The 24,589-nt window shown below is 38.2% G+C and overlaps 1 protein-coding gene and 1 pseudogene across 5 annotated transcripts in view; both read left to right on the top strand.

Annotated features, from left to right (window-relative positions):
• Positions 1-24,589, top strand: part of NR6A1 (nuclear receptor subfamily 6 group A member 1) — a 230,232-nt gene that overhangs the window by 10,159 nt on the left and 195,484 nt on the right. The window contains exon 1 of one of the 5 annotated variants that reach the window (XM_061431298.1): positions 6,736-6,806. The exons of the other annotated variants lie outside the window; for them this stretch is intronic. Within the exon in view, the coding sequence (XP_061287282.1) occupies positions 6,803-6,806 (4 nt within the window). The 5' untranslated portion in view covers positions 6,736-6,802. Of the gene's footprint in view, positions 1-6,735; positions 6,807-24,589 lie in introns of those variants that run through there. 5 annotated transcript variants of the gene reach the window in all.
• Positions 10,138-24,519, top strand: LOC133256468 (large ribosomal subunit protein eL6-like; annotated as a pseudogene).

Genomic DNA, 24,589 nt, shown 5'->3' with positions numbered 1-24,589 from the left:
CTGTATAGTCCATGGGGTCGCAAAGAGTTGGTTGTGACTGAGTGAGTCTCACACGCACACTGCATCAGATACAGTGTAGAGTTCTTTTTACCACAGTTAACTCCAGTTTGTATAATTTAGTTTTTCTCTCACAAGAAAGAAGAGGACACTTGAAGTCTTACACACTTTTTATCTTGTTTCCTCATATCTTGCCTTTAAAAATTCATAAATGAGTAATGAAATAATACACAGTTGGATTGTATTTTTGTCAGTGGTTTCTTGATCATTTGTTACTAGATTGTTTGTTTCAGATTTAATCTCTCCCTATTGATTGAGTACTTAAATTTGTTATTAATAATTTACTGTATGGTGTAAACCAGTACAAAGTGTCATCCATGAACCACGGAAGAGTGGGCCCTGAAACCTTTTCAGGAGGTTCTTGAGGTCAGAGCTATTTTTATAATAATGCTGACATTATTTGCCTTTTTTGCGATGTTGACATTTGGGCTCATGTTGAGAAACGGTGGTAGGTAAATTATTGGCACCTTAGCAGAGATCAAAGCATCAAACTGTACTAGTAGTCATTATATTCTTCAATTCTAGTCACTTGTATTTTTTTTTAAGCTATTTTCACTTAAGAATGTCCTGGATGAAGTAGTAAAAATGATTAATTTTATTAAATCTCTACCCTTGAGTACAGATGTTTTTGATATTCTGTGTGAGGAAATGGCAGATGCACAAAGCATTTCTTCTGCTTACCAAAATAGAATAATTGTTTTTAAGAAAAGTGCTTCTGCAATTATGTTGTGAGCGGAACTAGCTGCTTTTTTTTAATGAAACACAAGTTTTACTTGAAAGAACAATTGACAGACCATATTCAGATTGGGTGTTTGGCAGACCATGTTTTGGAAAACGAACAGGGAGCCTGTTAGGCCAGGGAAAACTGACAATGCTTCTTGATGGTGAATAAAATTTGAACTTTCAAGTGACAATTAGAATTTTGGAAAACTTGTACTTGCCACTTTGAGCTTGACAACTTCCCAGTACTTAAAGCCTTTTCTGATGAGCCCTAATGTTGATGTTACTGATAAATCTGATTTTTTTTTTAAATATTATATAATGAAATGTGTTAACATTTTGAAGATCACATTTTGGTGAAGGAGCAGTTTCCAAATTATCCAGTGTATGATGTTAAAAAATTCTGAATGGAGAAAAGATGGGTTCAAAGTGCTAGATAGACCAATGGGTTTTAATGTAACAGAGTACACAAAGTTCATTGACATGGTTTTAGATTTCCCTTTGAACTGACCTTTAAGAAACCACTACTTACTGAATTTTGGTATATTATCAAAGGAAAATACCTACAATTATTTTCATTAAGAAATAGTTCTTCCATTTCCAATTACAAATCTGTGTGAGACCAGATTTTCTGTGTATACTTCAACCAAAACAGTATAGCACAGCATACTGAATGCAGAAGCATGCAGGAGAATCTTAACTGCCAGAATTAAACCAGATATTAAAGATTAGTAAAAATATAAAACAGTGCTACTCTTCTCATCAATTTTGTTGTTTTGTTGGAAATTATGTTACTTTTCATAAAATAGGTTATATTAACATATAACAGGTTTCTTGTTACTTTTGGATGAATTAATAGATATTTTAAAAGATTTCACACTGTGGTAAATATCACTAGATATAACCTGTGTAAATGTTAGCTCTTTGGGTCCTCAGTAATTTTTAGTGGTGTAAAAGGGGTCCTGCGACCACGCAGACCACAGTAATGAGAGAACTTCTTTTCTAAACAGACTGACTTAATGTGTAAGAAAATGGTGACTTTGCCAAGTATTATTGTTAGCACTTAGTTACTTTGGGTTTTTCATTCCTTCTCTTTCTCTTAAAAAAAAAAAAAAACCTCTGTAAAGAGGCTATAGAGGAAAAAAAAATGAAAATGAGTTCATTTTAAGTTTTCTTTGCTTGAGACTAAATGAAGTATGTCATAGTTCACCTCACTGAGTTCTCTGATAAGGCTTTTGTTACTTGCCATGTGAAACCTGTTGCTTAACTGTTAATTATTTGTATTAGAAAATTTCCAATAGAACCTGCTTCCTCCCCAAGGGTGGATTTATAATTGTGGAAATAAATCTGACTATACAAAAAATACTTTATTACTTGATAAAGAGTCATTGCTATAAAAAATTAAATATTTATGAGATAAAACCCTCTATCTTTTCAAAATTTCCTTCAAGAATAGTTTGCTTCCTGTGATAAACTATAATGGAAAAGAATATTAAAGAAAGAATGTATATATATTGAATTACTTAGCTGTGCAGCAGAAATTAACACAACATTTTAAATCAACTATACTTCAATTAAAAAAAATAAAAGGACACAAAGTTACAAACATAAAAGAATACTTTGCTTGTTTGCTTTCAGTAGGTGTGTTTGGCTTTCACTGAGCCTTCTAAAGCTGTGATTTTGGCAGTGTCAGTTTGTAGATTGGTTTTCCTTTAACCTAGTTTTGACTGAGGGAGGTTGTAATAAAGTCTGTATAGGAGAAGTATCTCCTCTGCTGATGTAAGAATACCTTTTCCTAGTGTGAGTAACATTTTAGTGTAAGTCAATTAGTGTGTTGTTAAAGAGTTAGGGATTTACTCCTTAGGGTAGTTGCTAGGTAGAACTCATTCTGAAGTGAGTTTGCTGGCAAAAGAAATGTCACAGAACAATGTGAATAACAATAAGGAGTTTCTGGATCAGAATTTAAGGTGAAAACCCTGGTGGGTGATGAAAGATCAGTGAGATATCTGGGCTACCTTCCTGAGAGCTCTGTAGTCATCTTGATGTTCTTGGAGTTTCGTGTAATGTACCTTTCTAAGCGTTTTTGTGTTCTGTAGGGGTTGCAGCTTAGTAATGAGAAAATAAAAGCTTTTCCTTTTTCATTTTAATGCTTGGATATTATTTCAAGTTTCAGAGGAGCTAAATGATGTTAATTACTAAGCTTAATAACTGAGGCAGATTTGTGTGTTTTTTTCCCTTCCATATTTTTGCTGTACTTTGAAATCTAACCTGTTTGGAAGCTTCTCTTTAGCCTTACAATCCTTCCTCCAAAATGCCTTTTTGGCAGGATAATAAACCACCTGGGGGAAACCCCCCACTGATATCTGTTTAGAGGGCTTTGTTTTTTTGGAAGTGGCAGTAGTTTCAGTAAGGGAGGAAGGATTTTGGTTAGATAATGTGAGAGGGAAAGAGCAGGGACTCTGGAGTGTGGCAGTACAAAGATCACAGCTGTGTGACTTTGTCACTTGACTTCTCTGAACTTTAGTGTTCTCATTGAACAATAATAGCAGCTAACATTTATATAGTTGCTATTATATAATTTTTAAGCACCTCACATATGTTAACTCACTCTATTTTCATAACTCTGTGAGGTTGGTGTTCGACTGTCTCCTGCATTTTGCAGATGTGGAAACTGAAGCCCACAGAGATTAAACCCTAGTTTTTATATTTTTACAGTTAGTAACACCATTAATCATTTGTTTCCTAGGTTTAATCTCTCCTTCCACTCCCCTTCTCCCCATGTACTATAATGTTTCTGAAATTAAGGGTAGTGTTATTAGGACTCATGATAAAGCCTGTAGAGTGCCAAGCATAGTGTTTGCCTCAAAGCAGATACTTGTGAATCCAGGCGATTTATAATTGTTGAGGATTATACACAACTCAACTTCCTATAGAATAGAGTCACAGAGATCCACCGTTAGAGTTGCAAGTGATTTATTTCTCTTTCATGTTGGCTCTAATAAGCCAACCAGAAAACAGTTTTGATATAATCAGAGACTATCTTTGACTGGTAAGGAAAGAGGGGATTTTGCGCTATTCAGGGCAGTGATACCATATCTTGAATCTGTAGCCTAAAAGAGAAAAAAACACTGAATCTCGAGTTTACATTACAAATTATCATCTGTAGCACTAAAAACACAAGTAATTGGTGTTTCATGAATGAATGGATAAATGAAAGAATAATCAGGTCAGGAATTTTGAGTCTTTTCCTATGTCAGAGTCCTTTGAGTCTGAGTTCTTTGCAGGTAGTCAGAGAAAGTCTACAAAACACAAGGGAAGAGAATATGCTTTTCAGTCACTTGAGAGAATTGGGGCAGTATGTAAGTCAAGCTGAGTGTTGAAGCTAAATCCAAGGTTTGAAAAGCCCTCCTGGAACCAGAATATAGTACATTTCTGTTTGGAAATACAGCACTCCTTATAACTAAAATGACCAGATACACCAGATTAAGATGAGATGGTCAGTAGATCCCTGGTTGTTGGCTTGAGTACTTTGGGGAATGCCATTTAGGAAAAGGTAGCTTTTGTCCCCTGTACATTTTAAAAAAAATTCTGCCACACAAAAGCCGACTATATGGAAAAGAGGACCAATCCAAGATTGATGTGACCCTTTGAAAGTGGAAATAGAAGAACTGGTTGTCCAAAGCTTGTAAAATACAGAAAGTGGTTTTCTAGCAAGGAGATAGTGAGAACGGTGTGACAGTGGGGATTAATAGATATGGTAGTAATGTAGTGTTGAGCAGGGAAGGACTTGAGAGAGGAGAGCAGCCACATTATTTGAGGAGGTATGAGGCTCAGGAAATAGTTGGTGGGCCTAGGTTTTGCCCGGATTCTGATTTTAGCTCTCTTATAAAAGCATGTTTCTATGGGTCTACCTTTAAAATGAAGGGGCTAAATTAGGTAATCACTGAAGGAATTTCCCAGCTTTATGATGAAATGAGTTGGATAAAACAGGAAGTTGGAATTTAGGAAAGCAAATAACTGTGGTACTCACAGCACGGATTCATTGGGATGATTTTGACTTTAGATACTGTTCAGTCATCCCTCAAGGCATATTTACATTTCTTAATGCTTACCATACTTTGTCTCCTTATTAGAACACCTGGCTGCTTTAAATTAAGGTCTGTGGAATCACATAATTTACATGTAAATTCAGTTCTCTGGGTCTGTCTTATAGAAATGTATGCAGATAAAGTTATGATGTTATGATAATTTGTAATGTAAACTCGAGATTCAGTGTTTTTTTCTTTTTTAGGATGATCACTATTCTTATACCTCCTCCCCCACAACCATGCCACACTTTTCTTTTGTAAGGACAATTTCATTCTTGAGTCAAACCCATAGTTAATTTCAGAGTTTTCCCTTATTCCTTGTAAAGGAATTTTTACCTGCAATATTCCTTCAGCACTGAGAAGAGTCCTGTCCTCTTAAGACTTAAATGCCCTGAGTTTGAGAACTTGGATTCATTAAGGAAAATTGCAAACCCTCCTTAAATGCTGTTGGTCAGTAAAAAGGGAACCCAGCAGGAAAGGGGCGGCAGTGCATGGGGGAGGGGTGGAGGGGGGTTAGCAAGGGAGCTGCAGTTGAAATATTCATCAATCATTTTACTGGCACCAGGAAACCAATCAGCCTTTTAGAGGAGAGAACTTAATCAATCACCTAAAATTGGAAATTACAATTGCTTTCCCGCAAAAAAATATTCTCTTACTTGCTGACAGTTTAAATCTGAAAGATAGTTGGGCTGACTGGAATTCAGAGCTAACTGCTGGCGAGCAGCTCAGTTACTGAAAGTACTACTGTGATGAAAAAATGTATTTAACATTTGAAGATAAAATGTGCTATCTGCCATGAGCCTTTTAAAATATTTCAAGTAAAGTACTTTTCATGTAGTATGTCCATTAATATTAACAATTGCTGAGCATTTATGGGTAATATGAAGTGTGTGAAGTACTGTAAATTTATTTTCCAAACCTAGTATTCAGAGCATAGACGGGCTTTTGGCTGAAGAATACCTAGTGTTTCCAATGCTTTGTTTGGAAAGCAAGTTTAGAGTGTTGTCTTAGGGACACTTCCTGGGGAACTCAGTTGGAAGTGCTTGCATATCAATAAAAGCAGGAGGGATTTAGCTGTATCTTGTATTTAGATTTAAATGGTGTGATCTCTGAATTCTGGACTTGAATTGCCTGTGGCCCTTAGGTTCCTTAGGTTTGAGCTACTTAGGAATCTAATGATTTTAAAATTAGGAGTGTGTCATCACTGTAGAAAATATGGAAACTGAAGGGAAAATTACCTATAATTTTCCTTCCAGGTGACTGTTATTAGCATTTTCTTATGTTTTCTTCTAGTCTTTCTTCAAATCCTAGTTTTTTGCTTATTGTTGTGGTCTTACAGTATATACCATTGTTTTATGCTTTTTGTTTGATTTTACTTTTTTCCCTCATGTTTTAAGCTTTACTGATTCAACAGTAACTCATTTGAAACTTTTAACAGCCATGTGATATCTCATTGTTTTTCATTGTTGAACATTAAGACAGTTTGTAGTTTCTCATTGTTTTAACGGTACTCCCTAGACTATCTTGTGCTTTCTTTTGGCTTATTTTGTGGGGGCCCAGATTTTTAGAAGTATGTGTCTATCTCAATGTACCATCACCAACAACCAGTTTAATTTACACTAATACATCTTGTATATTAACATCTAGGGCTTATTACTATTTTTAAATAAATGCCTGATGCTTGAGATAGAATTGAGACACAGGTAGGCTGTTTCCTCTAGTCTCATGTTATAGAGGGGTATGTGGAATCATTCCCAATGCCTTTTGTTTTCTGAATCTTGTAGATTTCTGGCATTAGTACACCACCCCCCCCCCGCCCCCCGCCTCCACCCCCCGGAAGCATGCACATTGCCTTCTGCTGCCTACCCCGATATCTCCAGCCTAGTCAGAGCAGTGCTTATGGACCTTCTGAGACTGCCTTCTTTCTCTTATAGATTATGGGTGAGTGGGTCACAAAGACACTCTGGAGCCTTCTTTGGTTGCCTCTCAAAATCTTAGGAGGATGGATTAGTGTGTGTGTGTGTGTGTGTGTGTGTGTCTGTATGTCTCTTTTCAAATACAACTGTATCAGTTGCCTCAAAGTCTTGAATATGTCCTGAAACTTACAACTGAATTTGATTGGAAATTAAGTACATGGAGAGAGAAGTTAAATTTACATTCCTTTAGATATCTGCATACTTTGCATGGTTTCCTTCCTCAGTGACTGAAAAACTGATCCTGCACAGGGTTTGATAGTGAAAACCTAAATAAATTTTATGCTAATTTGAAGGACATTCATAATTTTTAGCAGAGCTGGTTTCAGAATGGAAATAGAAATATTTTTGGAGTCTGGCTATCTACAAGTTTTGAATTAAATTATAAATCATATGAAATGAAGACCTCAGAGTCTTCTGGTAATTTAAAAAATTTGTTGATTGAGAGTAAACACAAATGTTTGAAGATTATTTGCTCTGCTTCTTTATGTTCACCACTGGTGGTAAGAGAATTTGCTATTTGCCAAGACAGTTTTTATAAGGCTCTTTAATAAGAAAGTGAATAAGCCAGCTGCTCTTTCCTTCGACTACACCAATTGCAGAGCTCCTCAAATCCTGGTTCGTAATTAAAAGCCTTGAGATGACCTTGAATCTAACTGAACTACAAAAGCTGTCTTGAGTTAAATTTATAGTCTTTGTTGATTTCAAAAGAGGTTAGAAAGAATCATATTCTGTTTGCTGAAACATTAAGGATAGCCTTGGGTGTACGTTGAAGATCAGAAATAATTAATGAGAGGCACTTTTAAGTACAGAAGAGAAACCTGGAATGGACAAAAAAATTAGATTTGTCATTTCTTCATTGAGCATTCAAAATATGTATTTGAGGAGGTTTAAAGTAGGGTGACATTTTTCAAAGTGTCAGTTTGCAGTATTCAGATTTGCTGTAAAGATCTCTTTTCCCCATTTTAACACAGAGATTTTTGAACCCAGCTGGGAAATCAGAATAAACGTTTAATGCTGTTTAAAAGTAACAGCTTATTAATTCATGCTTAAAATATTTTACAGTAGTGGTAGCTTTGTTAATGAAAGTTCCTATTTATCCTCAGACAAAACTTCCCTGGTGGCTCAGATGGTTAAGTGTCTGTCTACAATGCGGGAGACCTGGGTTCGATCCCTGGGTTGGGAAGATCCCCTGGAGAAGGAAATGGCAATCCACTCCAGTACTATTGCCTGGAAAATCCCATGGACAGAGGAGCCTGGTAGGCTACAGTCCATGGGATCACAAAGAGTCGGACATAACTGAGCGACTTCACGTCACGTCAGAAGTGCTTTATATTTGGGCTATGTCATAAGATCTATGAGTAGAGAATTTGTCTGCTTACCAAAAAGGGCAGAATATATTTTCAGTTGTTTAGAGAGCCTTGAGTTACTATCTTATTAATAGAAGGAAAGTTAAAAATGTAAGAAAAGTCAGATTTTATGCATCAATAGGTGAGATAGGACATTCTCCTAGCATCATAAATGTGATAAATCCCTGAAGAGCCCAGCAGTAAGACAAATAGTTTGAGCAAGCACTGATGTCTTATATAGATCATGTAGGCTCTAGGGTTATTTTAGTTTTTACATTTATTTAATAAGATTAGCTTACACTTTGATCGAAATAATTGATCATAAAATTATATACCTCTGTGTGTGTGTCACACACATCAGGGATTGTCAGTGTGGGATCTTTAAAGATGGTAGTGGGGGTTCTCAGGAAGTTCTAGTTGTGCAAAATTTGATCTGAAATCATGATTGTCCAGCCTAAATGAAGTAATAAGGTCTCTAAAATCTTGACTTTTGCCTTGAAAGTGTTCCAATTTAGTCTGGCAGCTGTGCCACTCGACCTCTGAATAGCAGGTACAAATTTTTTCAGGAGGGTAGAATAAATAGTCGTTGTAGTATGGTAGACAAACTGCATTTGTGTGAGTGGCAATTTAAGATTATTTCAGCAAACTGTTACTATGATACAGTGATTAACTACGTGTGTTAGCTTTAGTTGGACCTGGGTTTAAAACCTCTCTCTCCTGGAGAGTAGTGGTGCTGAAAGGATGTAGAATCACCACACAGAATTTCTTACTGAAGAATGAATTAATGCAGTGTGTGAAGAACCTGGAGTGTAGCTGCGTTACTGTAGAAAGATTATTTAACATTTCTCAATTTCCTTTTCTATAAGTAAGGGCTTCTCTGGTGACTCAGCAAAAACAAATCTGCCTGTCAATGCAGGAGACGCGGGTTTGATCCTTGGGTTGGTAAGATCCCCTGGAGAAGGAAATGGCAACCCACTCCAGTGTTCTTGCCTAGGAAATCCTATGGACAGAGGAGCTTGGCAGGCTACAGCCCATGGAGTTGCAAGGAGTCGGAAATGACTTAGCAACTAAAGTAAGTAAGGTTAATAGACCTACTTCATAGATAAGCAAGCCAGTTCACCAAAATGCAGCTCATTGAAACTAGTTTGTAAATATCCAATTTACCTAATGTTCAGTTCAACAGAAGTCAATTTGCTGAATCTAATTTGTAGAATTCGTTGTCAGTTTCCTTCTAAATTGCTACCTTATCATTTTTTACTCTTTTATTCTCTCTCTCTTCCTGTACCTTATCTCTTCCCCCATTACCTGCAGACGAAACCAGACCGTATCTTTTCACCAGCAGAGGTCCCCTCTCTGCCCTAACTTTTTGCAGCTGCAACAGCAGCAGAGACAAATTGAACATTTTGGCGGATTCATGTTGATGTATGGCAAAATCAGTACAATATTGTAAAGTAATTAACCTCCAATTAAATAAATTTATATTAAAAAAAAAGAAAATGCTGCTATCCTGTCTGTCTTAATTTGGCAGAAATCTTTAAAAGCTAATTAAACTCTCCCATCACTATGTGTTTTTATAAATTGTCTTCATAGTTAAAATAAATTTTTAGTAAATTTAGAGAATTGACTATTTGGAGTTTTGCCTATTTGGTGAATAGACTTGAAACTACCTCGCTCAGGTATGTTTGGAGAAATTAGGCAATATCATGTAAAGTGCTTATTACCAGACAGTTGTTGGATTAAAGTCAGTATTCAGGTGTTCTTTTTCTTGAAGTACTCTTACTCAGGAAACTGGGAACAGTCTCCCTGTACTCTCACTCAAGGATTTTCTCACCTGGGCTATCTAGTTGCACAGTATCTGATGCTGAAGTATCAAGGCTGGTTTATAGACCACCCTGTGACTTCCCCCTCATTATAGTATTGTTAAAAGTGCCCAAATGAAGTACCTTTTTTTTTTTTTTTTTTTATCTTGGATAACTGTTACAAAATGGCCCTGCCTTCCCTGGTACCCTTTGGGGTTAGACTTCTCAGTGAATTTAGATATGTACCGCTTTTCTGAAGCATTTACTTCCAGACACTTGTAACTAGAATTATGAGCTTTAGGAGAGTAAACTGCAGCTTTATCAGGGTAAGAAGCAAGGCCAAGTCCCTGGAGGTTCTTGGTGGGAAGTATCACAACCAGAGCAAATGCTCCTGTCTCTAATACACAGGAAACCTGGCTGCACCACCCCCTCACCCAAAGCCTTCTGAAGGTCTCTTAAAAGGGCTTTCTGGTAAAATCTTTAAAAAGAGGTTGTTGAATGTTCAGTGTGTGCCAGGTTCTTGCTAAACTATCCAAAATAATCCTTTCCACAACTTTTCTTTTGATAGGTGGTGATGTTCCCATATTACATATGAGTTAACTGAAGCTTGAAGTTGAAAATAACTTACCATGGCTTATGCCACTATTCCACTAAATCAGTATTTCCAAACTTTTGTTTTTTCTGTATCACTATCATGATTTTTGTCATTTCCTAATATTTATGTATTTAATATATTAAATATTGAATTGTTAAAACTTTGCAACCCAAAATTTATTTTAAAAGGATATTTTGTTATTATCCTATATGTAAAATTATATGCTGTAGAGAAGGTAACAATAAAAATAAATTTAATGAAAAAATACTGCGTTAAATTCTAGTTAAGATGTTGCCTGCTCAAGTCTGTATGACCAGGCCTTCTAGTTACAAAGGGAGATTAGCAAGCATTAGAGGGGTAATAGAGAAACTAGTATCAAACTGAGATTTTTCTTCTGATGTAATTAGAAGGGTTGAAAGAGAAGTGAAAAGGTAACAGCTTTGAAATGTTTTAAAGTGCTTTCTCTTGGTTCACTTCAAATCTTCCAGTAGTCTCCTCACTTGGGGAAACACGGATAGAGCCGAAGGTGTTCTCATTTTCCGGATGAATAAACTGAGAGGAGAAAGTCTATTCAATGTAGTGCTACTGGTTCCACAGACCTTACTGTCCAAGCCACCCTGCTACTCCTGGGTTTTCCTTCTGTCACCTCCCTTCTCACCCTTCATCTTGCCTCCTTCTCTCCATGCTTTTCTTTCTTTTTTCTTTTTTTAAATTTAATTTTATTTTTAAACTTTACAATATTGTATTGGTTTTGCCATATATCGAAATGAATCCACCACAGGTATACATGTGTTCCCCATCCTGAACCCTCCTCCCTCCTCCCTCCTCCGTCCCCATACCATCCCTCTGGGTCGTTGCATTGTACCAGCCCCAAGCATCCAGTATCGTGCATCGAACCTGGACTGGCGACTCATTTCATACATGATATTATACATGTTTCAATGCCATTCTCCCAAATCTTCCCACCCTCTCCCTCTCCCACAGAGTCCATAAGACTGTTCTATACATCAGTGTCTCTTTTGCTGTCTCGTATACAGGGTTATTGTTACCATCATGCTTTTCTTTTCTTCCCCATCCTCTAGGAGAATTCAGCTGACTCCAAGGTAGTTTGAGAAGGAGATTCTTTGATGCATATTTCTGATGTCTTTTCATTTGTTTAACAATTGTTGAGATAGGATTTCCTCTTAAGAAACTCAAGTCTTTCTACAAACATTGCATTTCTTGGTTCTTACTGTAATTCCAGAAGGCGTAAAATATTCAGTTATTTTGTAGGTATTTGTACTCCTACATAAAGTATTTATGAAATAACTATATAACTAAATAGCTATAATGACACCACAGACCTTCCTTTGATTCCTAATTATGTTAGGAATTAGGAGTTAGGAATATTGGAAAAGTAAGTTTGAAAAAAAAAAACTGCCAGCAGTTTTTGATGTCATCTCAAGTACAATAAAATGTATTTTCTTTGATTTTGTAGTAGTCTTTCGTAGTTTTGTAATTTACATTTACAACAATTTACATTTAATTAACATTTTATTGCATCCTGTTCCAGTGGAGACAGTGTGTGCGAGCTCAGTTTCTCAGTCGTGTCCAACTCTTTGTGACCCTGTGGACGATAGCCTGCCATTGAGGACATGGCCTTGCAAACAGGGAGGCAATGCTGGCCCTGAGCATGATCTACCGAAGTAGATCTCTGTGGGGAACGGGAGGAAATTTTAATACTTAATGCCTTTTAGGAAATAAAGCAAAATGGCATTAGGGTAATTAATACCATGTGGAGCAGGATTAAAAATTGAATAATGTAAACTGGAAACAGGAAGACTGTGACATGGTAGTGGCTGTAACTATGTCAGCACAGCTTCAGTTTCCAGGCCAGCTTGCATTTCAGTCTGCCTCAACCTTACGAGTACACTCCTCGTCTTGACATCGCTAGTTAATATTCTAAAAACTAGTTATAGTATTCTAAAAACTATGGCCATTTCAGCTTATTCAGGGCTTCCCTGGTGGCTCAGCTGGTAAAGAATCCGCCTGCAGTGTGGAAGACCTGGGTTCAATCCCTAGGTTGGGAAGATCCCCTGGGGAAGGGAATGGCTACCCACTCCAGTATTCTGGCCTGGAGAATTCTATGGACCATATAGTCCATGGGGTCTCAAAGAGTCAGACATGATTGAGAGACTTTCACTTTTGACTTACTCAGGAATGTGAAGCATATCCAGAAACAGGATTGCTAAAGTCAAGTCACATAAGTGTTGTACGTCAGTCTCCTACATATGAACCTTCAAGCTGTGAACTTTCAAAGATTGGAACGTGTTTCTACCCAGACATCACTGCATCTTTTCTCAAGAGAGTAGATAGAATTGAATCCAGCAAGGAACCCAAACCTGTGCCATCAGCGTCAGGCGTGGGTGCAATGGCAGCTTGCCCTCCGTCTCCTGCTGCTGACGATCCTTCCACTCTACCATCTCCCACCTCCTCTCCCTGCTCCAGTCAGTAGTAACTCTTGCCTGTTCACTTGATGCCAGCCCCTGTATGCCAACTGTTCTACTGTACCCTGTACTTTCCAAGGTACTGTACTGTAAGATTTAAAGTGTTTTTTCAGTTTTTGTGTTTGTTTTTAATGTAGTGTGGGAAAAGTATTACAAACCTATTACAGTACTATACAGATGATGCTGCTGTTAGTTGGGTACCTAGGCTAACTTTGTTGGACTTCTGAACAAATTGTACTTATGAATGTGCTCTCAGAATGGAGCTCATTCTGTAGGTGTAGGTGCTTATTGTATACCAAGTAATGGTTTCCCACTGTGGAAGCCTGACATTTTTTGTATTTCACTGAGTTTTGGGATACGTATTGGGAAGTAAGAATGCTGCATTGTGTTTCTGCTAGTGCTAATGCCTACTAATGCTGGAAGGGGAACTTTAAGCTGACAGACCTTAAAACAGGTATCAAAAATTAAAAGGAAGCATGTCTTATACAAGTAGAGTATGATTTTAGTGGGGCAGGGTAGACTAGTATCTGTGACTCTTAAACATGCCTCAATCATTTATTTCATTGGTCTGTTGATTCGAGATCTCAAGATCTGAATGGTTGACCCAGAGGTCAATGCTGTAGCTTCATCAAGAAGCCAACATCTTAATAATAGCACTGAGTGATGACTTAATAAAAGATCCTATTCTCTGTGTGTGCACAGAGTGCAGCAACAAACCTAGAGTTTCTGAAAAGTGGTTTTTATTTTTTAAATAAGTCTGTTTCACACGTATACTTAAACTCGTGGCTTGGAGGATGAAAATAAGAATAACTTTACTACCTATGATGAAAGTGAAAGTGTTAGTTGCTCACTCATGTCTGACTCTTTGCAACCACATGGTCTGTAGCCTACCAGGCATCTCTGTCCATGGAATTCTCCAGGCAAAAATACTGGAGTGGGTAGCCATTCCCTTCCCAGGGGATCTTCCTGACCCAGGGATCGAACAATGCAATCTGCATTGCAGGCAGATTCTTTATTATCTGAGCTGCTAGGGGAGCCTCAAATGATATGATTATTAATGATGTTAATAATGGCTAAACCTGTTTTCTCATCTTAGAAGACGGCAGGTGAAAAAGCCCAGAAGCCAGATACTAAGGAGAAAAAGCCCAGAAGCCAAGCAGTTTGATGCTGGTGGCAGAGTTAAAAAGGTTAAAAAGGTGAACCCCACTGCAGCTGAAATACTATTGTGGTCAGAGGAATTGGCAGATATTCCTAATCAGCTATGTAGTCCAGAAAGGCCTTTCATAAGATGAAGTATTCAACAGCTAAATGCAAGGTTGAAAAGGAAAAGAAGGTGATGGTTCTTGCTACTGTCACAAAATCAGGTGGTGGTGACAAGAATGGTGGGTGGTACTTGAGTGGTTAAATTTCCCAAAATGCCTAGGTATTATCCTACTGAAGGTGTGCCTGGCAAGCTGTTATGTCATGGCAAAAAAAAAAAAAAAAAAAACCCTTCTAAGTTTTTTCTCACATGTGAGAAAACCGCATGTGCACTAACATCGCTTCTGGGATGATTCTGATCTTCCTCACTGGGCACCACAGAGGCAGGAGGGTCATTTTCCTGAAGCTTGCTACTTGTGGCTGAGCTCTGTCCCTCACACCAGAAATTTGTCATTGTCATCTCCACCGAAATTGAATGGTGTGAAAAATCCCAGAACATCTCACTGATGTTTACTTCAAGAAGACGAAGCTATGTAAGCTCAGGTATCAGGAAGGCAAGCCCTTCAAAGGGACACAGAGAAATATGAAATTACAGAGCAGCAGCAGTGCAAGGTTGATCAGAAAGCTGTGGACTCATAAATTCTGGAAGAATCATAGCTTTTCCTCAGTTCCAGGGCTGTCTCCACTCTGTGTATGCTATTACAGTTGGAATTTATCCTCACAGAATATTGTTCTAAACTTTTTAAGAAGAACCTGATTAAAATAATCCATTAAAAAAATTGGAATTTTTCACCCTTAATTCTGTTTATGGAGTGTCTTTTACATTTATGTGGTGAAATAAACATATGTTGTTTGTTGTTCTTGTATCTTGACTCCAGTTTGAATAATTAAAAAAATTTCTTTTGGGGTTATTTTGTAGATATGACTAACCAGCTACTAGCTTTGCTTCGGATTTGAAAGATTCTGGGGTGAAAGGTTAAAGATGTTGTATCTCTTTGTTGCCACACAATGGATTTCTGAAACAGACATAAGAGATGGTACTGAGCTTTAGCATTAATGATTAACTAGTATGACAGAAAGATTTGTGCCCAGAATTATGTTTCTAATAAGAAGTAATTTAAAAGTCATTTAGAGAATGTCTGGGAGATTTTTTTTCCCTTCAGTTGAACTGGTCAATTTTAGAGAGCTAATAACACAAATCGTTTTGTTCTTAGGATTTTTTTTTTTTTTTGAAGTATAGTTATAAAGTTGTGTTAATTACTGTTGTACAGCAGAGTTATTCAGTTATATGTATATATACATTCTTCTTCTAAAAAATATTTTCCATTGTTCTTAGGATTTTTTAAATGTGCAAGTTTCCATTTGTAAAAGCAATATATTTTCAATCAAAAAAGTAGAAGGAGGAAAAAAAAATATCACCCTCAGCAGATGGTTCTGAAATGACCTTGGAAACTCTGTGTCTGTGGTCAAACAAACTCTTTGGTGTGTGAGACTCTTCTTCAGTTAGTCTTTGAAATGACAATGAACAAAAAAAAATCTTCAGTCTCCCTACTCCTGCTGGCAATAACATATATTTTTTTCAAAAGATGCTAGTTCTTGTCTAATTATTTAATTCATTCATTCATGTAAGGTTTTATACTTTGCTTTGTTGATCTGGTTAGTGAAGTTACTGTAGCTGCTTCTGACGTGGACATCTTGGATTATTCAAGGAGGTTTATAAATGGACTCATCTACTTGTTTCTTGGACTCTAAGGCCCCGCTTTTGTGGGAATGTCAGGGTTTGTTTTTTGAAATAACGTCAAGTTTCCATCTGGCTGTTGCAGAGCATATATACCTTGCAAAGGTGGTGTTTTATTAGCCAAATTGCTCTGAATAGAAGTTCTCTTGTTTTGACTTTTGTGGCTCTTTCCATGTAACAAATTACAGTTATTTCTTTAAACTTACAAGATGGAGGTAATAGGAACTCCTTTCAGGTAGAATTCATGTGAAGAATCAAGCCAGTACCAGGCATATAGTAAAGATTCAATAAAATGACAGCTGACAGATTATTTTCTACGTTTCATGGCATGTGTGCCTTTTGAAATTTATTTAACCTCCGAGGTGAATGAAGAATTATCAACAATCTCTTTTGCTACTCCAGACATCCAGAAATTGTAAATGAAAAATGTTAGAGGCTCACAGTACATGCAGTTTTCTGAGAAATGCCTGTACTATATTTCCATAGAAACACTAATGACCTCTGACTCATCAAACCGAATTGCCTTCCTAAACTGTTTTCACCTTCTGATTCTCTCTTACCGCAGCCTTGAAGCTCTGTACTGCTTTTAAAAAAAATCTTAAAATTGAAATGTCATAATCTTAGGCTGGCTTTTCTGCCTTCAGTTTGGTTTCAAGGCTGCAGTTACAAAGCTAGAAGCCTGAAAAACTGTATAAAAGGTGATGTAGGTTGATCAGATGGAATTTATTGTTTCCATAGAAATGTAGACACTTCTTGTAAGCAGCATTTAAGCTGAGCAAATACATGGGCACAATAGATTATATAACTGAGAATCCTTGGCTTCTCCCCCTACTCTTTTTTCTCTACCCCTAAGATTTCATGTTAAGAAAATGACATTAGGGAGAAGGCTTTGTTTTTTGTTGCAGTTTTTAAAATGTGACCTTGACATTTGTAGGTGGAAAAGGGAAGTACAGCTTGAAGCTCTGCCAGCCGGATTTTGCTGTGCAGACTTGTGGTGTTATGTCTTTGTATTCAAAAGCATTTTCTTTTATTCCTGAAGTATAGTTTATCAGGTTGCCTGTGAGAAACAAAAGCTAATGGTCCAAGTGGCATCCCACTCACTGGATAGAAAGGAAAGAGGCAGATGTGAATTTAATGCTCAACCAATCCAAAGAAAAGTGTTTCTGTATTTGCTTGGGTTTGGTGCTGAATTGCAGGCTGCAAGGCTGTAAGGTGGGCCATGGTCTGGCTAGCTAATGTTTGTTACCAAAAAAACAGCTACATTTATTCCTTTTCAGCCTCTATCCAAGCCACCTTTTGTACCAAAAGGAGCTGAGGAGATGGAGTTGGGAGGGGCTCTGAAAAATGGGAAGAGTTGCTAGAATTTCAGGAGCTGTGGATGGTTTGCCATGTGTATCTTGACTACCCCCTCAGAGTGCTTCCCTCTCCTCCTTTTAAGCCTTAACACTTTTTAATTACTTGGTTAAAATATTAGAACCACTATATTGAAGTTAGAGTTCTGCTGGTATTGGGGCTTCCCTTGTGGCTCAGCTGGTAAAGAATCCGCCTGCAGTGCGAGAGACCTGGGATTGATCCTCGGGATGGGAAGATCCCCTAGAGAAGGGAAAGGCTATTCTGGCCTGGAGAATTCCATGGGCTGTATAGTCCATGGGGTCACAAAGAGCTGGACACGATTGAGAGACTTTAACTTTTACTTTCTGCTGGTGTTGACAAACTTCATAGGTATATCCATGTATTTCCTTTCCTTAGTGACTTTATTCGGAGAAGGCAATGGCACCCCACTCCAGTACTCTTGCCTGGAAAATCCCATGGATGGAGGAGCCTGGTAGGCTGCAGTCCATGGGGTCTCTAAGAGTCAGAAATGACTGAGTGACTTCACTTTCACTCTTCACTTTGATGCATTGGAGAAGGAAATGGCAGCCCACTCCAGTGTTCTTGCCTGGAGAATCCCAGGGACAGGGGAGCCTGGTGGGCTGCCGTCTGTGGGGTCACACAGAGTCGGACATGACTGAAGTGACTTAGGAGTAGCAGCAGTGACTCTACTACCTATAGAATAAAAGCCTAAAACTCCCCATGTGTGGCAGTAAAGTTCTTTATGATATGGCCCTGGCTGGGGCTCCAGTAAAATCACATTATCAGGTAACATTATTCCCTTTCTGTTCATGCCTCGTACATGTGGCTTCCTCTGCATACGTTTCTCAAATAGCCCTGTTTATCTGGTGAATGCTTATCTCTTCCACATGCCCCTGGCCCCATGGTTGCTGCTCTGTTCTCACTAATATTGATTACAACTACTAAGCACTTTCCACTGACCTAAGTGTATCATTTCATTGAACCTCACAATAGCCTACAGATGAGGAAATTGGTTTAGAGAGGTGAAGTCACTTCCTCAGTTAACAGTAGTAAGTGATGGTGCCAGGACTCATACCTATTCTTATGTCAAAATATATGCTCTTACCACTGCTTCTGTTTCATCAGGTCCATCTGTCCCAATCTGTCTGTCCATTGTTCTCTCCTACCATCAATTTTTTAAAATATTATTTACTTCACTATCTTTTATTTTTGGCTGCACCACACAGCATGTGAGATCTTAGTTCCCCAATGAAGGATCGAATGCATATCCCCTGCAGTGGAAGCACAGAGTCTTAACCACTGGACCACCAGATAGGGAAGTTCCTGTCTTTCATTTGGCTTTAATTTTTTCTTGTTGTAGTTAAATATATATAACAGAATTTACCATTTAAATAATTTTAAGTATACACTTCAGTGGCACTGAGTATATTCACATTGTTGTGCTCTATAATTTTTATTCTGTACCCCTTTAGACTGTTCTCTGACAGTAGGCTCAGTCTTGGGCTTCCCTGGTGGCTCAGACAGTAAAGAATCCTGCAGTGTGGGAGACCTGGGTTTGATCCTTGGGAAGATTCCTTGGAGAAGGGAATGACTGCCCACTCCAGTATTCTTGCCTGGAGAATTCCATGGACAGAGGAGCCTGGTGGACTGTAGTCCATGGGCTCACAGAGTCAGACACAACTGAGCGACTTTCACTCACTCACTCAGGCTCAGTTGTACTGATACCTGTATCTTCCAGGCCTAGGACCTGCTACAGTGTGGGCAGGTACTTAATAACATTTGAAGGAATAAGTGACTATATTTGCTAGGCTAATGGAATTACTTTCTGATAACAATGGATGAACTTATGAATTGGTTAGTAAATAACACTTGTGTAAGTGTTTCCTTATTTCATTTAATTTAAAGCTGCTACAGAATCCAAAAGGTGTCATGATAAATTTAGAAGAAGGAAGGACTTCTCTGGTGGTGCAGTGAATAAAAATCCACTTGCCAAGACAGGGGACATAGGTTTGCTCCCTGGTCCAGAGAGATTCCGCATGCCTAGGAGCAACTAAGCCCCGTGCAGACAACTACTGAGCCCTCATACCTAGAGCTGGCGCTCTGTAACAAGCGCCAGCTTGTTTGAAGACACTGCAGTGAGAAGCCCCTGCACCACAACAAAGAGTAGCTCCCGCTTGCATCTGAAAAGCAACTAAATGAAGACCCAGCACAACCAAAAAAAAAAAATTTAGAAGAGGGGAGATTTTTTTTTAATCTTATGTTTTTCCATTATAATAGCCATTGACCTTATGTGACTAATTAAAATTAAGTTGAAATTCAGTTGCTCAGTCACACTAGTCACATTCCAGGTGCTTAATAGCCACACATGGCTAGTGGCTATCATTTTGTGCAATGAAGATAGACAACATTTTTCATCACTAGCTATTTGAATTCAACACTGTTGCTTTAGACTTTAAAGGCAGAGAATAGTAAAACTTATTTTCTCTTAGAACTTGATATTTTGGCAAGAACTGCATTGTAGTGGCATGTGATTTAATACCATTGCTTTCTGGAGAAAGAAGTAGTTACTCAGCATTTACTAAGCTACCTTTCCTGGGATCCTGGGATATACCTTAGCCTTTGGCTTGGGATATTTAGGGGTGAGACCAGATTTGACTGAGAGAAGGACACAGTTTCATTGGGAACCTAATCATGATGGGGGGTGGGGTGGGTGGGGCACAAAACAGATGGGAAACTGATATAAATGACTAAATGTTGGTCCGGAAAGGAGCAAAATGGCTCTTGTGTATCAGTACAAATCCAGGGTAGAGATTTTTAGCTTTTTTCATGGGGAGAATGGAAAACAAAATTTTCTAAAACCTGAATTCGTGGTCAGTAGCCATGACCATAATTTGGTGTGAAAATCAGAGAACTGAGATCATAGGGTAGGGAACCTAATTAAGCAGAGGAGTTTAAAAATCCTTTTAGATCCTTGATTTCTGGAAGCTCTGCTTCACTTCATATCTCACATTTTAAGGTATATGAAACTTGGAATTGCAGTTGACCAGGAGAAATAATGTTATTTCATATTTAATTAAAACATTTAATCTGATATTAGTATGTGGTTTCTGTTCTGGGGAAAGGTGAGATGTTGGATTAGAATTACAGAATTTTGCATTTTTAAGGGCCTTACCTTAATTTTTGCCTGTGGACTTCAAAATAGACTGGCAGAATCCTCACCAACATTCAAGTCTCTGTTGCACCATGCTGCTTTCCTCTAGTCAAATTGAAACATTCCTAGAGTAATATTTAACTTGCTTTTGTAAAAGACACAGTAGATTATAGTTAGCTGATGTTTGGGCTTGAATTTATTAACTGCACAAGCTTTTGTTTGTTCACATTTGGAAAAAAAAAGAATACTCAGAGTTTATTTAAGATCCTTTTGTGGTAAATGTGTAACTTTATAGCCAAAAATATAAATTAAAAAAATCAATATTTAAAAAATCTGTTAACGGTAGCCAATCATAGATTGAGGAGTCACTTCTTTTTGCCAAATTCTCTCCTATTGGAGAAAAGCTTGTGAACTGGATCTTTCTTTGTTTCAAAGAAAATTCCTAGACTTGGAGCTAGAGATTGTATTAAAGAATTGTATTCTTCCTTTGTATTAAAGAAAATTCCTAAACTTGGAGCTCTTGCCATAAAGTAGTTTATTTATTTATATATACTTACCAAATTTTGTTGACTGGCAGGATCCTGACCAAGATCCAAGCCTCTGTTGCACCATGAGACTCACAACAATTGAACAATATGGTTATTTTTATCCCCATTTCAGGAATTAGCTCTTGGGTAGTTAATTAAACAAAAACAGTGGCAAATCTGGGATTTGACTCCAACTCAGACCCATGCCCTTTTTCTCTATGCTTCTAAGCTGAACTGCGGTAGCTGAATATATGGGCTTCACTGGTGGCTCAGAGGTAAAGCATCTGCCTGCCAGTGCGAGAGACACAGGTTCGTTCGATCCCTGGGTCAGGAAGATCCCCTGCAGAAGGAAATGGCAATCCACTCCAGTATTCTTGCCTGGAAAATCTTACAGACAGAAGAGTCTGGTGGGCTACAGTCCATGGGGTCACAGAGTCGAGCGCGACATCAACTAAACAACAAAAAACAACAACTGAAAACATACAAACCTTGCTCTAAATTTCAGATTGCTTATGAACATGCTGACTGAGTGGTATATCTGTCATTTTAGGAGCCAGTCTGTTTCTTTTTTATTTTTGGCTGGGTCTTTGTTGCTGTATGCATGCATGCTTTCTCTTTGCAGCAGGTGGGGGCTTCTCTTTGTTGCAGTGCACAGGCTTCTTACCGTGGTGGCTTCTCTTGTTGCAGAGCACAAGGCTCTAGGCATGAAGGCTTTAGTAGTTGCAGCATGCAGACCCAGTTGTTTCTGCTTTCTGGCTCTAGAATGCCAACTCAGTAATTGGGGTGCATGGGCTTAGTTGCCTCTCAGCATGTGGGATTGTCCAAGACCGGGGATCGAACTGGTGTCTCTTGTGTTGCAAGGCAGATTCTTAACTACTGGACTACCAGGGAAGCCCCCAATCTGTGTTTCTTGACTCTCCCTTTTTAAAGCAATTTAAGCCACCAGCCAAAGGCTCTAGATTTCTCAGAATATTTCCCTAATCTGTTTAATGTGTTATATTCTGTGAGGCAGGAGGTTTGGGGGTTATTTTTGTGTTTTTAGGTGGCTTAGGAGTCTGCTTTTTACTGAACAATTCTGATATCCTTTCTTTGCCTTTGTGTTGAATTGAATTCAACACATAGAGGGGTTACTTCTAGCAGTGGTTTGGGTTCTTGTAGCTAGAAACTCTTTTGCTAGCCAGATCTGGTTTCTGAGAATCTGGGTAAGACTGTTTGAGAATGGTAGCCAGATATAGCCATTCCATTGACTTGTTGTCAGGAGGTAGGATTAACATTGTTCTCTGTATCTCCTCAGACCTCCTCTGTTAGTAATGATCTGTAAAGCCAGAGACAACATTATTAGCCAGTGGTCTCAGGGCTGGATAGAGGGAATATATAGACATGGTTACTGAATTTCATAATCAGGGATCTTTTGTGACCACTGGAGGAATTTGTTTTAAGGCAAATATAAAGAGTTCTTCTTTTCCTCAGGAGTAACATACTACCTCTGGAATTATTGTATCAAGCAGTTTATAGGCACAAAATATAAAAAAAGGTTCAAGAATCACAGCAAGTAACTAAACTATGTTAGTAACGTTAGGGGATTCCATTCCAGGTCTTTGAGGATGATGTCATGAGTGAATTAATAGTTAACTCTCCTATAATCTGCTCTTTGGTGTCATAGATACAGCCTTGTCTTGGACCCTTGGGGTTAGTTAGTAGCAACTCACATATATTGAGCTTTGACTTTGTCAAGTACTGTGTAAAGTCTTTACATGCACTGTCTCATTTAATCCTTTTAACAGACCTATCAGGTAAATGCTGTTAATCTCAGTTTATAGCAGGGCTAGGGTCCATCCTACTTGGGTCGTATCAGCTGAAAGTGTAAAAGGGCTAAGTCTCTAAAGGAAAATCAGAATGCCATTAACAGAAGGGGGAGTGATTGCTAGGCAGGTAAAAGCAATAGATGCCCACTTTAACTGTTTTTCTTAGTACTGCCTTTGTTTTTTTAGTCACTCCCTCTTTATTTGTGTTTGATCTAGTTATTTTGAGTTCCAAATGTTGTTTTCAGAAAATGTTGTTAGACTTTGTCTTTCTTGAAACCCAGTATAGTTCTTTCACTTAATGTCCAGAATCTGAGGTCCAGAATATAAGCAGTTACTTGCCTACATCATATGACTAAACCAAAAGTGGCTTTTGAACTATAACTTTCCCATTATACTATTCTACCTTCCCATGTTTTTGTCCTATTTTTGAGTCAGTTTATGTTAAGTGTATGCTTATTCTCAGTTTCATTTCTGGCAGAATGTTCAATATTGGACCCATGTGTAATAATGAGTGATTTCCTTATTGCCTGGCATCTCTCTACAGCTTTTCTGATCCCCAGGCGTTTATATAGAGAAGATTTAAAATCGCTCTAAGGTGATCCTTTTTAGGCATATCAGTCACTTTAGCACCTTCCAAACTCTGGTTTTCCAGATCAGATTTCCTCACTTAGACATTCCACACACTTTTCAGGCCAGACTTAGATTTTCTGATCCTGTGACTTTCTTCCCTTGATCTAGAGACAGGGTAGTGTTTTCTGTTTTGTTCATCCTACATTTGAATACCTTACATTTTGTATCAGTGGCAACTGTTGTGGGCATAGAAACAGTTCTGTGGATGGATGAGGCACTGTCACTACGCTTGAAGAATTCACTATCTTGTGAAGGAGGCAGTTATTTAAGTTGTGAGCATGGGAGAAGCATCTCCTGTTTTCCACGTTTCATTGAAGGATGATGAGTAGTTCTTTACCAAGTGAAGGAGGAGGAAGCGCAGAAAGACAAGGAATGTGGTTTGTTTGGTGAGTGTTTAGGATTGCAAGGACTTTGAAAGTGGTGTTTAAACAGTCTGCTATTTGAATCCTTCTCCACATGACTCCCAGTTGCTCTTTTGGCTTCTGGTTGCCTGACTCTGATGACACAAAATACTCTTGTAACCATCTAGTCCTAGTTTTGCACCATTATTTTTGAGTTTACCATTGAGATACTACAGTTGATATTTATTGAACAGCTGCTTTGTACTAGGCTTGTGAGAGATAATGGGGATACAGCTGTGAACGAGACAGGCCAGGTTCCTTCCCCTAGGATGGTGGAACGTTATTAGTGGAACAGCCTCATAGTGGCATCAGACATTGAACAAGTAATTCTTTGTTGATGAGTGTACAAAGCATTGTAGATAGTTATTATAGGGAGCTTTGACCTTTTGTATGAGGTGAGGGTAAAGGAGGCAAGAAAGAGCTTTTCTGAGGAAACATTTAAACTGAGGATGGGTCAAAAGCAAACTGGAGAGAGTAAGCAGTCATTCCAGGAAAACAGAACTTTGGTCAACTGTGTATTGAACCCCTGTTGTCTATTTGGCACTCACTGTGCTTGATTTTTCTCTTCAGTGTGATAGTTGTACACCAATCGGAAAGATGTAGCTTAGAGTTTTGGGGCCTGAAATGTGCTTTGAGGGCTGTTTATTCCAACCTGAATAGCATACATTAATGGAAGAATTGCTTCTATTTGTGTGTATAGGTAAAATTCTTTGGCAG

The sequence above is a fragment of the Bos javanicus genome, chromosome 11, assembly GCF_032452875.1.
Source record: "Bos javanicus breed banteng chromosome 11, ARS-OSU_banteng_1.0, whole genome shotgun sequence".
In the NCBI taxonomy this organism is placed as follows: Eukaryota; Metazoa; Chordata; class Mammalia; order Artiodactyla; family Bovidae; genus Bos; species Bos javanicus.
This window is presented reverse-complemented; position numbering and strand designations above follow the sequence as displayed.